Source organism: Poromitra crassiceps (assembly GCF_964638095.1).
Source record: "Poromitra crassiceps genome assembly, contig: HAP1_SCAFFOLD_2026, whole genome shotgun sequence".
In the NCBI taxonomy this organism is placed as follows: Eukaryota; Metazoa; Chordata; class Actinopteri; order Beryciformes; family Melamphaidae; genus Poromitra; species Poromitra crassiceps.
Genome location: NW_028150394.1, coordinates 2,501 through 17,513, shown reverse-complemented (window position 1 = coordinate 17,513; position 15,013 = coordinate 2,501). Strand labels below are relative to the sequence as shown.

Sequence of the window (15,013 nt, the reverse complement as noted above, 5' to 3'; positions counted from 1 at the left end):
CATCACTTCACACACACACACACACACACACACCCTCTTCCTTGTTGCCTCGATCAAGACCCAAATCCAAATCCAAATCCCGGGTGACATCACAGTTGGGCAATTGCAAATGCATTCAACACACACACACACACACACACACACACACACACACACACACACACACACACACACACACACACACACACACACACACACACACACACACTCACACACACACTCACACACACACACACACAGTTGAGTGACATCAGTCGCACGAGAGGAATTCGCCTAGGTGACTTTTCACAACTGCCTAATCCTAACCGCTTCCAGGTGACTACATCTCAGGTGAACTCCAGGTGAACTCTTGTGCTCATACACACAAAGTCACGCATGGAAGCGGGTGCACCGCTTAAAAAATCTTTCTTTTCAAAGAAGGCCGAACAAAATATTTCCATTCCTTTTGAAGATAATATCTTTGAAGGGAATACATTCGTTTGGATGTTTGTTTGGAATCATTCACAGCCAAAGATCTGCCCAGACGGGCCATCTGCAGATGGTTAGTTAATTAGCTTCACTTGACTTCGTCATTCATGGGAACAGGATGGACAGAAGGGAGAAAAGGATGCGTGTGTGTGTGTGCGTGCGTGCGTGCGTGCGTGCGCGCGTGTGTGTGTGTGTGTGTGAGTGAGTGTGTGTGTGTGTGTGTGTGTGTGCGTGTGTGTGTGTGTGCGTGTGCGTGTGAGCGTGTGCGGGGGCGGGGGCGTGCACATGTGCTCAGGATCATGTCATCAGATCCTCTCAATATACCGGATTATTGCATGTAAAGTCCATGACAAATTGGTAACAATCTGTGAAAATGTGCAATTTTTGAGAACAGTTATAAATAACAGTTACTATGTAAACTATAATGCAATACAGTTTGATTGTTGAAATTGTGTGCACACAAGAGTCAGAAAACGTTTGAACATGTTCAGAAGCTATTACTGCAAGGACTCATTTGACCTTTATCATCCAAACAACACAACAGAGTTAAACAAGCCATTGACAATGACATACAAGAAAATTGTGTGTGTGTACTGTACTGTAGGTAGGGGCAAGCAACAAGGATGGCCAATCTGATTTCAAGGACAGCCAGTGACACCCTGGCTCTGCCCACATTCATATTTTCCACTTTCCTGATTTGAATGCCCGTCTCCCTTGCCTTATTTTATTTCAATAATTTGTCTAACAGTCAAGTTGAAGCAAGAAATGTGTATTTTGTTGATGTTGGATTTGTTAACATCTTTGCCATTGTTGGCACCTATCACCACACACGTGTCCTGAGGTTGGTGGGTGTCATTGTTGGCACCTATCACCACACACGTGTCCTGAGGTTGGTGGGTGTTGGTGAGAAACAGTTACTTACCGCTGGGGCGAGAGCAGTGTCAGTCAGAGACAAGCCCTCCAGATCGCTCACCAGGCTGCTGGACAGGAAGTTGTTGACGGGCGTGACTTGAGGAGAGGGAGTGGGGTTGACTGGGAGAGAAGGAGAGAGAGAGGGGAGCGTGAGTCTGTAAACATCAGGACGTTTCAGCAAAGATGCCTTTCTACCATGATGATATTTCCCATGAATGACACCTAGTGTGCGTTAGCAAAAATCTAATTTATTTGCGACACCAACTCCTGTGGGAATCAAGGAAACAGTTCTTGATTCTTCTGTCTTTCTCCTGTTTTTCATTTTCCTGAATGTTGACTACCTCGAAGAAAACGAGGTAGTATACAGCGATAAGTATGACAGTTATATTTATGGACATATTTTGCCTTGAGGGGTCCAGTGCTAAAGGCAATAATGTTGCCTGGACCAATGCTATAAATTATTTCAAAGTCTGTCTCTCACCCTTTCTTTGTGTGTGTGTGTGTGTGTGTGTGTGTGTGTGTGTGTGTGTGTGTGTGTGTGTGTGTGTGTGTGTTGTATATTCTGATTACTTGTCTTATTGTTGGCTTTTTTGTCCTCAAGTTGTTATTTTTGTGTACTTTACCTTCTTTCTTACTGTCTTCATTTACTGTATGTACAGTATGCATGGATACAAACATACACCTTTTTTACATCTACTTATTCTCAATGTAATGATATGCTCCATTACGCAAAGTTAAAATAATAATAATTCGGCGTTCGTGAGGTCACAGTGAGCTTGAACTTTGATTTTTGACCACCAAAATCTAATCGGCTCATCCTTGAGTACAAGTGGACGTTTGAGGCAAATTTTATTAAATTCTGTAAAGGCGTTCCTGAGATATCGCGTTAAGGAGCATAAAACGAGCAGTCGTGGGGTCACAGTGACCTTGAATTCTGACCACAAAAATCGAATCGGCTCATCCTTGAGTCCAAGTGGACGTTTGAGCCAAATTGGAAGAAATTCCGTCAAGGCCTTCCTCAGATATCGCGTTAACGAGCTTGGAAATGGCGCTCGTGAGGTCGCAGTGACCTTGAACTTTGACCTTTGACCACCAAAATCTAATCACTTCATCCTTGAGTCCAAGTCGATGTTTGAAGCAAATCTGATGAAATTCCATCAAGGCGTTTCTCAGATATCGCGTTAACGAACATCGGACGGACGGACGGACGGACAACCCGAAACCATAATGCCTCCGGCCTGGCTATCGCCGGCGGAGGCATAATAAAAAATAGTATACCCTCTCTTCCATAGAGGAGAGTTTGAGTACTATCCATTACAGCAATAATACAAAGTGGGTGCTGTTTTAGTCAGATAGATATCACCACAATCCCAGTGAAGGACACACTTGCTGTTCTCATGGCTTTCAGAAAGAAAGCTATCTATCTCCCTAGTTACCAGAAGAGCAGGCATAGTAACCAATCAATCTAGCCATGATTTATGGAAATAATCACATGGTTGGAAACGTCCTTGACCAATCAGCTTGCATGGATAAAACGAACAGTTAATTAAATGCATCTCCCAAAGCTGCGATGTTAACACAGGTGTGGAATAACTTACAATCATCCAGGTCAAGAAGAGACATAAGATTTTCGTTCTCGTTCTTGATCTCTTTTTTGGCAGGCTTGGAAGGAGGTTTAGAGGCAGTTGTCTGGGAAAAGATCAAATAAATATAGTATTAATATTAATATATACACTGATTTACATGTTATTGTGTACAAGTGTTTTAAAGACGCAATCTCATTGTTTCATTGTGCAATGTACAATAATACTCTTTAAATGTAACAAATCAAGGAATTGAATGCCGTTTTAGATTTGACATTCAACACTTTAGAAGGAGATTTTCTTTAATGCAAAACTCACTTTCTGTATATTATAGGGTAGATATGTTTTCTGTAGAATACATTCACTATCAATACCTTCTTTTTCTTTTTGACCTCTGCCTCCGACTCCTCCTCCTCCGACTCTGCCTCTGATTGGCTGCTCTCAGACTCGCTCTCCTCCTCCTCCTCAGATTCAGACTCGGACTGGCTCTTCTTCCGTGGTTTGCTCTTCCTCTTGATCTTCCTCTCCTCCTCTTCGCTGCTCTGCTCGCTGGGAAGGAAAGCAGAGGTCGGATGAGGACGACGTGCGTCGATGGCGGAGAACGAGTAAAAACCGTGACTCGAAGTCCAACGGTGCACGATAGATTAATAAACAGAAACATGAGCTACCTTTCACTTTCCTGCGCGGGCTTCTTTAATTCTATCTTTGTCGTCTTCTTCTTCGTCTTCTCCTCCTCCTCCTCAGACTCTGAGGCCTCCTCGCTCTCTTCGCTCTCTGATCCAGAGCCACTCTCCTCCTCGCTGACACTGCTCACCGATCCACTGGCAGAGTCCGACTCTGGGGCCGGGGAGGGGAAAGGTCAGGGGTCAGAGGGTCACTCAAACCAACACACACACATACATACATACATACATACATACACACATACATACATACATACATACATACAGTCGTTGGAGCCATTCTGTGCACAAAATGATAACACAAAAATGATTTTCCGAGCTGAAGAAGCGCGTGCCTCTCCATTATAGGCTGCTCCCGATCGCCGAGGCGCACCGTTACACTACATCAGGGGTGGCCAAATTCTTTCCCATGAAGGGCCAAAACTCAATCTGGGTGGAGGGCCGAGGGCCAACAATAAACGTTGTGGAATTACATTCAAATGTATTGTGTTTTATAGAAAATTAACATTCTAAATCTAAAATAACATTTCAATATAATAATCTAATTTTTATCTGTTTGGTAATTGTAATAATTTGCAATTGGTTATATATATGTTTAAAAAAAACATCTGCATTTGTGGGGAGCTTAAAGATTTAATCAGTAAACACCCCGTTAAAAACAGTTGTATTTTCCACCTTTGTAATCAAGAGAGAAATTTGACTTAATTCACAACTTGAAAAATCCTCAAGGTACTTTGATAATCAGCTTTATTGTCCATCTTTTGTAAACAATTTGCCATGACAATTTGACAAAAACATGCAATATCCTGGTTGCTAATGTGGTTCCTCCTCTGGTCGTTAAGAGCGCCTGTTCAGAGGAAGGGGAGCCAAACTTGGCCCGCGGGCCCCAAATTGGTCAGCACTGCACTACATGGACCGCTGTGGACACCATGGACAAGTAGTCTGTTTATACTAGTTTCTGGAGTCCGCATGGACTTGGAGGATGCATGGAGAGAGAGGAGCAAACTAACGTTAACTAGCCTAATAACTAAAGCTAGAACAAGGCATTACAATAAAATATGAGTTCTGTGTTATTAAACACATTTAAATCCTTACATGCATTTTTGGCTATGGCCACTGGAGGTTCAGTGAACCCCCTGAACGAACGCAAACTTTGCCCATGACGCACACACGCACACACGCACGCACGCACGCACACACACACACACACACACACACACACACACACACACACAGCTGGACTCTCTTCAGTGTCTCTGGATGTGATGGTGCCAAGATGGCCAACAACATGGCCTCTCTAGTTACCACTGTCAGCTGACTCCGTGGGCCCGGACTCGCCCTCCGACTCGCCGTCGGAGTAGAAGGGCTTCTCCACTTTCTTCTCCTTCCTCTTCTCACGGCTGCTGCATTTGGTCCATTCGGGCACCTGGCAGAGGAAGAGGACGAGGACGAGGAGGAGGAAAAGGAAGAGTTCAAGCCAAAAACAGAAAGAGCCTTTGGGACAGAAGCAGAGACCTGGGCAGATTACGGTATAGCGTGGCCATGAAAGCCTCTGCCTGTGCGTGAAGCAGCCAAACGAAGCCAGCTGTCCCTGTCCGCAGATCTGTGGTCAGATCTTACAGCCAGAGAGAGAATTTGTGTATAACAGATCCTAATGCTTGCATGTTTTTTCTTTAGTTTTTTTTTTGCTCCAGGTGATGCCTTCATGACCAGTTGCAGAAATGGTTTTCTTTGTATACAGGGAGCAGTTCCATTAAGAGAAGTGATGTCTTTCAGGAGTGGCGACCTTTCCTCGCACACAGAAGCACAACAGAGGAAGCCATCTGTCTGTCTCTTAGCTTTCTGCAACCAGGCTCATTGGCCAGTGCAGTCAGCGAGTGTCTTCTCATTGGCCAGTTGCAGTCAGCGAGTGTCGTCTCATTGGCCAGTTGCAGTCAGCGTGTGTCGTCTCATTGGCCAGTGCAGTCAGCGTGTGTCGTCTCATTGGCCAGTGCAGTCAGCGAGTGTCGTCTCATTGGCCAGTGCAGTCAGCGAGTGTCGTCTCATTGGCCAGTTGCAGTCAGCGTGTGTCGTCTCATTGGCCAGTTGCAGTCAGCGTGTGTCGTCTCATTGGCCAGTGCAGTCAGCGTGTGTCGTCTCATTGGCCAGTGCAGTCAGCGAGTGTCGTCTCATTGGCCAGTGCAGTCAGCGAGTGTCGTCATTTTCCCACAACCCATTTAAAACCCACAAGGTTCCTAATGCATGTGGGCGTGTGGGAGGAACGCACACCCCTCTAAAAGAATCACTTCTTTAATGGTAGAGACCGAGGAAGAGGGTGCCGCGCTTCGGGGGAGCTTTGGCTGAGCTAAGCACAGAACAGCAACTACGGTAGGCAGGGGGTGTCAAAAAGCACTTGGGGGGGAGGGGGGGGGTTTGCCGCTCTATGGGTTGAGGCTCAAGGAGGCGGGATCTTTGCCATTAACTGACTCACACTGGTTAACGTTGTGACTCTTTCGAGCAGCGTAATAACCTGGCAGACGTGGACAAGAGAAAGAATTGGAATGAAGGTGAGAGGAGGAGAGAGGAGGAGAGTTTCAGAAGACGTCAGGAGAAGCACCAGATCAAGGCACAGGACGGTTTCTAAAGTTGGACTTCAGCAGATGTGTGAGAACAGTTTTGGACATCACAGAGACAAAATACTTCACCCAAATTCAGCTTTTGCATCACAGCATAGTCCTAATTTAAAACAATATTCTGGGGGGGAAGGATAAGAAATTAAATTATTATTTATATTTTCTGTAAGTGAAATAAAGACATACTCCAATATAACTACTCAAATACTGCAGAAATAATATAAAAAAAAATGTTATGATTAACATTCTCTACTTACTAATTGGTCGATCCAATGCATGACAACACATTCAATATGAATGTCTTAACGAAGCATGATGTCGTTGATGTTGTAGCATGAATTTAAATGAACTAAATGAGTAGAATGAGGAGTGAAACGGGTGGAAAAGGAGAGCGATATCTGTTGTTCAATAAGGTGGAGATCTGGGAGAAAGCCATGCGTGTCACTCAGTATCACACACGCGCACGCACACACACACACACACACACACACACACACACGCACACACACACACACACACATGCACACGCGCACACACACACACACACGGGATACACTCACAAACGGTATCACTAATTTCATGTAAGACCAATTAGGTGCACATGAGGAAACAGCACTTACTACTACTACACCTACTATTTTCTTTTGCAGTCTCATGTAGGAACTAGCTAGCAGCTAGCGGGTGTAGTTTGGTCAAAAGAAAATAGTTCCTCCATGAAACTACTCATAACAACGTCTGTGGATTATCTTGAGTAACGCGGTCATGATTTCTGGATAGAGACATTGCTGTTGAGTTTATCAAATGTATTTCTTTGGCACTTTGAGCACCACAAGCCGAGTGCCATCCAGTTCCGTTGTATTGAAAGAAGGCAGAAACTCTGCGGCTGATATCTCCAAAACTCAGGCAACTAACACAAAACGATATAGATGGATAAATAGCACTACAGGTGAGAGGGAATATGTATTTTGGATTTTAGGGTGAGCTTAACACTTGATATCAGACTTTCTTTTAGCTTCAGGCATCAGCTGTTTATACTTCCTCTAATCTATTCCAGCAACCCTCCAGTGGGATTCTCACTTCTCAGTTAAGGACATCGAACTTGTTTTGACTCCTGATGCCACTCGGTGAATAACAGCTTGCAGATTCAGCTCCCTGTTAGTTAAATCTCCTTCCACTGTGCCCATGAGCAAGGCACACAACCTCGAAAGGCATTTAGACTGCAGTGTATTTCATGCTTGTCCTCTGCTAATCTGTGTTGCCCAGCTGAGAGGAGTACAAGCTAATAAGGTCCCGTCAAACTTCCGCGCCATCATATTGTGACAACCAGAGAGAAAGAGAGAGAGGGAGAGAGAGCAGTCATCAAAACAAACACCACCGCACTCCCAAGCACAAGAGGGGGGGCACCTCTCGCCAGTCTCCTAGCAAGCCGATCCGCCCCTCACTGGTGGTTATCACTTCTTCTTGCTGTGGAGATGCATGTTGTGTAGAGGGAGAGGCTGTCAGATAGGCCGAGGCTTCCAAATATCCACTAAGCCTTTTCAGCTTACGGCCACAACATGTCATGTCATGTGCTACTGTGTTGTTTTCCTCAATTTGAGAACGACCAGTGGGTTTTCTGCAACTGAAACGCCACTAAAGTCTCCTGCTGGATCCAAATTCAAACCATAATAATAATAATAATAAAAAGAAATATTAGATCTGTGGCCTCATCCTGGAATCTGCATCACAAATATATGACAAGTTAGCACTGGATATGGAACAACATGTAGGTCAGTGAGTAACAGAAATAACAAAAACAAATGTGACAACAGAATCAAGCCTTGAGGTCTCTCCTGAAATGCAAATCGAGCGGCTGCTTTTGTCAGTTCTCTCGGTTTGAACGAGGGAGGCGAGATACTCAAGTTTTGATTTCATGTCTTTGTTTACAGTGTATCGTTGATTATGAACCGATGGCACATGGAGTGATGGGGATGAGGAGGGAGGAGAATTCGGCGAGTTTGTGTTTTTGGATGCACTAACAGAGAATGTAAACTCTGAGCATTTTGGAAAAATCCCATAGAAACTATGTTTGCTCAACAGTAGATTATAGCCGTAATATCGGATATCGGTGAGTCAATATTGCCCACCTCCGATACAGTGGAGGTTCCTCTCTGACCACAGCTGCATAAAAACTCTAGTCTCTAAAACCTGCAGTGAAATATACATTTTATGTATTACTTATTTTTTTTTAGTTCTTAATGCTTTTAGTGAATTAATTCCCATTAAATTAGTTTTCCCATCCTGCCGAGATAAAAATTTGGGGGGAATATTTAACACTGTGGGGCATAAAAATGGCCAAATGTAGAGAGAGTACAGTACAGAGAGTAGTATTAAGAGAGTAGAGCATGTTGGTATTAATATTAAGATAATACAACAGGGAGTCTGCCCCCTCCTGCATGGCATGTGCTATTGGCTCAAACAACGCTGACAAGGTAGGAGGAGGGCTGCTGCCAAACACATGCAAGTGCAGCAGAGAGGGCGAAAAAGCAGAGAGCACTAACTCTGCCCTGGTGTCCAGTGAACAAGGAGCTTCCAGATAGACTTCCATCACTTTTTCAAGTCAATGGAGGCCAAAAGGGATGTGTGTTACCGGTGATGCTGATGAGCAGGAAGTGAATGAAAGATGACTAGTGAAAGAGGAGTCAGTGTTATATTGGAGCCGAGGTTATATCGGATTAGGGGCTGGGCAATATAATATTGATATTGTGATACCGGACTGATATCATCTTAGATTTTGGATATCGTAATATCATGATATGGCATATGACATATATGTCTTTTCCTGGTTTTAAAGGCTACATTATAGTTCTAGCTGTTATTTGCCTTTCCCCACTTAGTCATTATATCCACATTACTGATGATTATCAAAAATCTCGTGTGAATATTTTGTGAAAGCACCAAGTTACAACTGAACATTTAGCCCACTTCATAAAACATACTGAGATACATATTGTGTATGGCCCATTGCCATTCAGCCGAAAAATACAGAGCTATGATTTTTGGTCCATATCGCCCAGCCCTATATGGGATGTGACGCCCTGGTGACTTTGCACACCCTCTCTGAGGCACCGCCCTGGGGCAGGAGCCACCCTCACTCCCCTCCACCTTCGGGGCCCCTGGACAACCCAGAGGGCCCCTGTCTCTGAATGTTACTGTTCCCACTGCACGCACAGACTCCTTCACCTCCACGTTGCGCACGGAGGGGTCTGGGGCGGCTTCAGGCCAGTCAGGCAGCTCCTGGTAGCCCCCGGCCTTGGCATTCAGCAGATGGGACAGCGAACCCAACTGGAAGTGGTCTCGATCTGTAAACAGACAGAGCACACAACCGATCAGCAACCGACAGATCTGTAAACAGACAGAGCACACAACCGATCAGCAACTGACAGATCTGTAAACAGACAGAGCACACAACCGATCAGCAACCGACAGATCTGTAAACAGACAGAGCACACAACCGATCAGCAACTGACAGATCTGTAAACAGACAGAGCACACAACCGATCAGCAACCGACAGAGAATACTGTGAGGAAACACAGAGGTAAGGGCAGCAGAGAGGGCAAGGAAGAAGACTGACAGCAACACTGACCGGTTCAGAGTAAGTAGCAAGTTGTGTTAAGCTGCTTATTTCATGAGACACATTCAGAAAATATGTTGATTAATAAATAATGTAATTTAAAAGTTACCTGGTTTACATACAACAAAGCTATGAGTCATAAACTGCAAGCCATGATCACCACGGCCTACGGAGTTTATCATTATATAATTTGACAAAACCATCAAAACAGACCCACACACTGAAAGCTCTAATCATAAATCAACTTTAAAATTTAGAATTTCTTAGCAAAATATTAACATCCTGTAGACTTTGCATGAAGCAGTTAGTAAATGAGCTAGCGGACAATTGATCTAAATACAATTACTGTACCTAATAATTTAGGCTGAAACTGATAAAAGTAATTATCTAATTATTACTAATTATCAAAATCTAAAGTAGATCTAATTATTTTAGTAACGTTAATTGTAAAATAGGCCTAGAGAAATTATTCTGTTTTCAATTGGGGTGTTCTGAGAGGGGGTAAAGGTAAAGTCCCACTGATTGTCACACAATGTGTGAAATTTGTTCTCCGCATTTGACCCATCCCCTGGGGGAGCGGTGAGCGGCAGCGTGCGCCGCGCTCGGGAATCATATGGTGATCTAACCCCCCAATTCCAACCCTTTGATGCTGAGTGCCAAGCAGGGAGGCAAATGGGTCCGATTTTTATAGTCTTTGGTATGACTCGGCCGGGGATCGAACTCACGACCTCCCAGTCTCAGGGCGGACACTCAGACCACAAGGCCACTGAGCTGGTTCAACTCGGGGTCGGTCTTGTGTGGGACCCTTGCGTCACCTCAAAACTTGGTTTTTCAGTACGAGAAACATGTCGAAGAGGCTGTCTGAGAGAGCCAAGTCACTATATATATATATATATATATATATACCGTATATATATATATACCGTATATATATATACATATATATATATATATACACATACATACATACATACTGTATATACTGTGTAAATCCTAACCCATACATTAAAATTTCAGATTTCATATGGCCCAACCTTAATAAAAAGTCTAAACTTAACTGTTTGGTAATGTGAGAAATTGTGTGTCTTGTCACATAATCCTTTCATGGTTGAGTAGCCTTCACATAATAATTCATGTCCCCAACATGTCATCTGTATTTCAAAAAGTTAAAAGTTAGTTTCGGTTTTTAAATGTGAACTTTTGCCTCCTGTACCTTTGAACGGAGACTCGAGGACCGGCGCAGGCTTGAGGGCCAGGAAGAGTTTCTTGGCGTACTTGCTGAGCGCTCCGCTCTTGTCGGTGGGCACGATGAGCTGGCGAATGAAGCGCGCCCGGTCACGAATGTCGTAGTTCTGGTCATACTTGGCCAGGTTGAGAACATACTGGGTCAGCAGTTTGGTCTACCAAGGAGAAGATGAGGTAGACCAGGTTAGGAGTTTGATTTCTTTCTTTTCTTTTTAAATACTCGTGACAGACAGACACATGACATCGGACCTGTTTAGAGTTGGTGAGATAGAGCTTGGCGGCCAAATTGATGATCTGGAGCTTGACGATGTCTTCTTCGTTAGTGAACGACTTGGCCATCTTCCTCAGGACGTCCGGGGCGATCTTGGGTACATGCTCACAGTACTCCCCTATCAGCCAGAGGATGCTGGCCCGCGCCATGGGCACCTGGGAACACAAGAGAGAGTAAAGCGAAATCCACCTCTTCCCCTGGGGCTGGACGAGGAGTTCACTCTTGCAAAAATCTAAGTTGGTCTGCAGAACATTCTTGCTCCACAAGTTTTTGTTGTGGTAAAAAATGTTTCAACTAAGTTTCAGGTGTGTTTTGTTTGCTTTAATCTGAGAATTCTGACTTTCACCTGGATGTTGTCTGTGAGTTTGGCCATGTGGTTGATGATGTCACTGTGCTTCTCACCTGGATGTTGTCTGTGAGTTTGGCCATGTGCTTGATGATGTCACTGTGCTTCTCTGGCTGCATCTGCAGCAGCTTCTTGATGACCACCACCGACTCGGCCACCACCAGCTCTACAACACAATGTCACACACATCATGATTCTGTCACCACCAGCTCTGCAACACACATCCAAGCCACTCATTGATTTCAGTCATGAGTGAACGATTGGTGAATGAGTTTGTCTTCATTTTCTATTCATTCATGCTGAGATTTTGTGCAAATAAATAAATAAAAATCAGCGAAGCCTTTAGCTCAATATCTGATATCAGTATCAGTTCAGTGTTCCCTACATCAGCGGTTTTTGTTTTTGTTTTTTTGCATTTTTAAAAATTTCTGCTGATGGACAGCTCCTTGAAAACTGTAACACTGAAAATGCTGCAACATGTTTCAGATGCTGTGTTTACTAACAAGTCTGAGAACACATTATCTGGCCTCCGTAATCTTTATAGGGTTGGAGGTGGGCTCCGAAAAGTCTTTAGGTTTCAAGTGTGCCCTGAGTTGGAAAAGGTTGGGAACCGCTGGCCTAAATAAGTCATGTGACTCACCGTCTAGATAAGTCATGTGACTCACCGTCTAGATAAGTCATGTGACTCACCCTCTAGATAAGTCATGTGACTCACCATCTAGATAAGTCATGTGACTCACCCTCCAGATAAGTCATGCGACTCACCCTCTACATAGGTCATGTGACTCACCCTCTAGATAAGTCATGTGACTCACCCTATAGATAAGTCATGTGACTCACCCTCTAGATAAGTCATGTGACTCACCCTCTAGATAAGTCATGTGACTCACCGTCTAGATAAGTCATGTGACTCACCCTATAGATAAGTCATGTGACTCACCCTATAGATAAGTCATGTGACTCACCCTCTAGATAAGTCATGTGACTCGCCCTCTAGATAAGTCATGTGACTCACCATCTAGATAAGTCATGTGACTCACCCTCTACATAAGTCATGTGACTCACCATCTAGATAAGTCATGTGACTCACCCTCTAGATAAGTCATGTGACTCACCACCTAGATCAGTCATGTGACTCACCCTCTAGATAAGTCATGTGACTCACCCTCTAGATAAGTCATGTGACTCACCCTATAGATAAGTCATGTGACTCGCCATCTAGATAAGTCATGTGACTCACCATCTAGATAAGTCATGTGACTCACCATCTAGATGCGTCATGTGACTCACCATCTAGATAAGTCATGTGACTCACTGTCTAGATAAGTCATGTGACTCACCCTCTACATAAGTCATGTGACTCACCCTCTAGATAAGTCATGTGACTCACCATCTAGATAAGTCATGTGACTCACCCTCTACATAAGTCATGTGACTCACCGTCTCGGTTGGACAGTAGCTGCACCAGGCCGTTCAGACACGTGTCCCTCACCTCGCCGATGTTGGTCGCACAGCGGCCGATGGCCTGGATTGTGGCGGCCACGAAGTCTTTATCCATGCTTTTAATGTATGTCTGCCAGAGATCATATTCACTCAGTACAGTCATCTGTAAAGGGAGCCCACTGCTGGCCGCAGTGAGCAGTCATCTCTGGCTATTGCTATTGCTATTACAGCTGACACATCATATTTTCTATTCTAATGATAAGATAAACCGAGATAACTTTCCTCTTCTCAAGCATCACAAGTTCATTCCAGTCTATTTTACTTGACGTACCTGAAACTCTCTTAAAATGGTGGAAATGTTTGTCTCGTTGGCTAGATTGGTCAGGACCTCCAGCTGTCGAAAAGAAAGAAAGAAAGAAAGAAAGAAAGAAAGAAAGAAAGAAAGAAAGAAAGAAAGAAAGAAAGAAAGAAAGAAAACGGCTTGAATCAGTGCAATATAGAGACATTTTCTGTCACATTTAATATTTTGCCCCTACATTTTTAACATTATCTTTCCCAAAGCTCACTTCCCTCAATGGGTTCTGTGTCACAGACTGTACTTTTAACATTGTACTGGCGGAGAGTAATAGAATAGAATAGAATAGAATAGAATAGAATAGAACCTTAAGGACTTTGATCTGGGTGGGGTCGGTGGAGCGGATGTAGAAACTCTTGAGGTACGGTTCAAACATCCCCTGGAAAACACACAGAGAGGAACAAGAAAACCTCAAGTTCAAGTTTAGTTCATTGTCATTTTAGCATACTGTAAAACTTCAAATAAACACTGAGTCCCAAATAGACGCCGGTCCCTTATAGACGCTGGGTCTGGCTTCATGTTTTGGTAAATAAACGCTGGTCCCAAATAGGCACTGGGTACTACTTCATCTTGTTGCAAGACGAGATATTGTACTTTCTCCCCCCTGTTAGACAGTTTTATACTTTGTTTATACATGTTTCAAGTATGCATACCGCAGTGTTTGATGCTACGGACTGTACAGACAGAGTCAACGTGTTAGACTGGAGACGCTGTCTGGTTTCCATAAGGACAAAATGGGAGCGGTGGAGAAGTTACCGGTAACGTTAGTGTTGGCTGTTGTAAAAGTGCATTTCTTTCTGCGGAACAGCGATATGGATTATACCGGACATGTATTGGAAACATTTGGTAAGTCTGCTTGTTGCACAACACTGTATTGTCTGATAGTGCTGCTTGGTTAACTAACGTTAGCTGCTGCCTGCAAATGCTAACGTTACTACCGGTTAACGGAAGCGAGTCCTGCAACGGACAATATTTTTACAAAACTCCTGTTAAAATTGTGCTTCAAACACTGCTACAATGATCATGTCATGTTTCCGTGTAGTTTAACGGCGAAAACGTTAAGTCGAACTTCTTTCTAGCAACATACCGTTGAAATAATTTCTTTTAGTTGTGTCTTTGATTTACCAGAGTCGGGGAACGGACGCTACCGCTGGCGTCTTAACTGAAAGCTGCTCTTGTCCTGTTACGGACAGCTCACTCTGCGGCTCTGCTGGTTAGCAAGCCAGTGGTTAGCAAGCCAGTAATAGTCAACAAAGCGAGTGGCTTGTAGTGGTCGCTGAGTCCCATTTTGCTGCATTATTGCCACCTAGCTGGCCTTGTTGTGTTTTAGACAAAGCTAGCGTTAGCTAGCTAGCAAGCTAGCAACTTTAAAGATCAGTAACTCTCGTCGCCCAAGCACGTCTTATGGCTTTCTGTCATCAAAGTCACTTTCCTAAAGTAATTTGACATGTTACCATGCACATATTCATATGAAATTCCAC

At 43.9% G+C, this 15,013-nt stretch overlaps 1 protein-coding gene across 1 annotated transcript in view; it reads right to left on the bottom strand.

Annotated features, from left to right (window-relative positions):
* Nucleotides 1-1,390: 1,390 nt before the first annotated feature.
* LOC310772119 (AP-3 complex subunit beta-2-like) overlaps nucleotides 1,391-15,013 on the bottom strand; it is a gene marked incomplete at both ends in the record, with an annotated part of 15,784 nt that continues 2,161 nt past the window's right edge. The window contains 13 exons of the mRNA XM_083664575.1: nucleotides 1,391-1,500; nucleotides 2,979-3,069; nucleotides 3,338-3,512; nucleotides 3,632-3,800; nucleotides 4,952-5,072; nucleotides 6,117-6,155; nucleotides 9,481-9,599; nucleotides 11,086-11,272; nucleotides 11,367-11,543; nucleotides 11,791-11,900; nucleotides 13,175-13,307; nucleotides 13,509-13,571; nucleotides 13,840-13,911. Coding sequence (XP_083520701.1) covers nucleotides 1,391-1,500; nucleotides 2,979-3,069; nucleotides 3,338-3,512; nucleotides 3,632-3,800; nucleotides 4,952-5,072; nucleotides 6,117-6,155; nucleotides 9,481-9,599; nucleotides 11,086-11,272; nucleotides 11,367-11,543; nucleotides 11,791-11,900; nucleotides 13,175-13,307; nucleotides 13,509-13,571; nucleotides 13,840-13,911 — 1,566 coding nt within the window. The remainder of the gene's footprint in view (nucleotides 1,501-2,978; nucleotides 3,070-3,337; nucleotides 3,513-3,631; nucleotides 3,801-4,951; nucleotides 5,073-6,116; nucleotides 6,156-9,480; nucleotides 9,600-11,085; nucleotides 11,273-11,366; nucleotides 11,544-11,790; nucleotides 11,901-13,174; nucleotides 13,308-13,508; nucleotides 13,572-13,839; nucleotides 13,912-15,013) is intronic.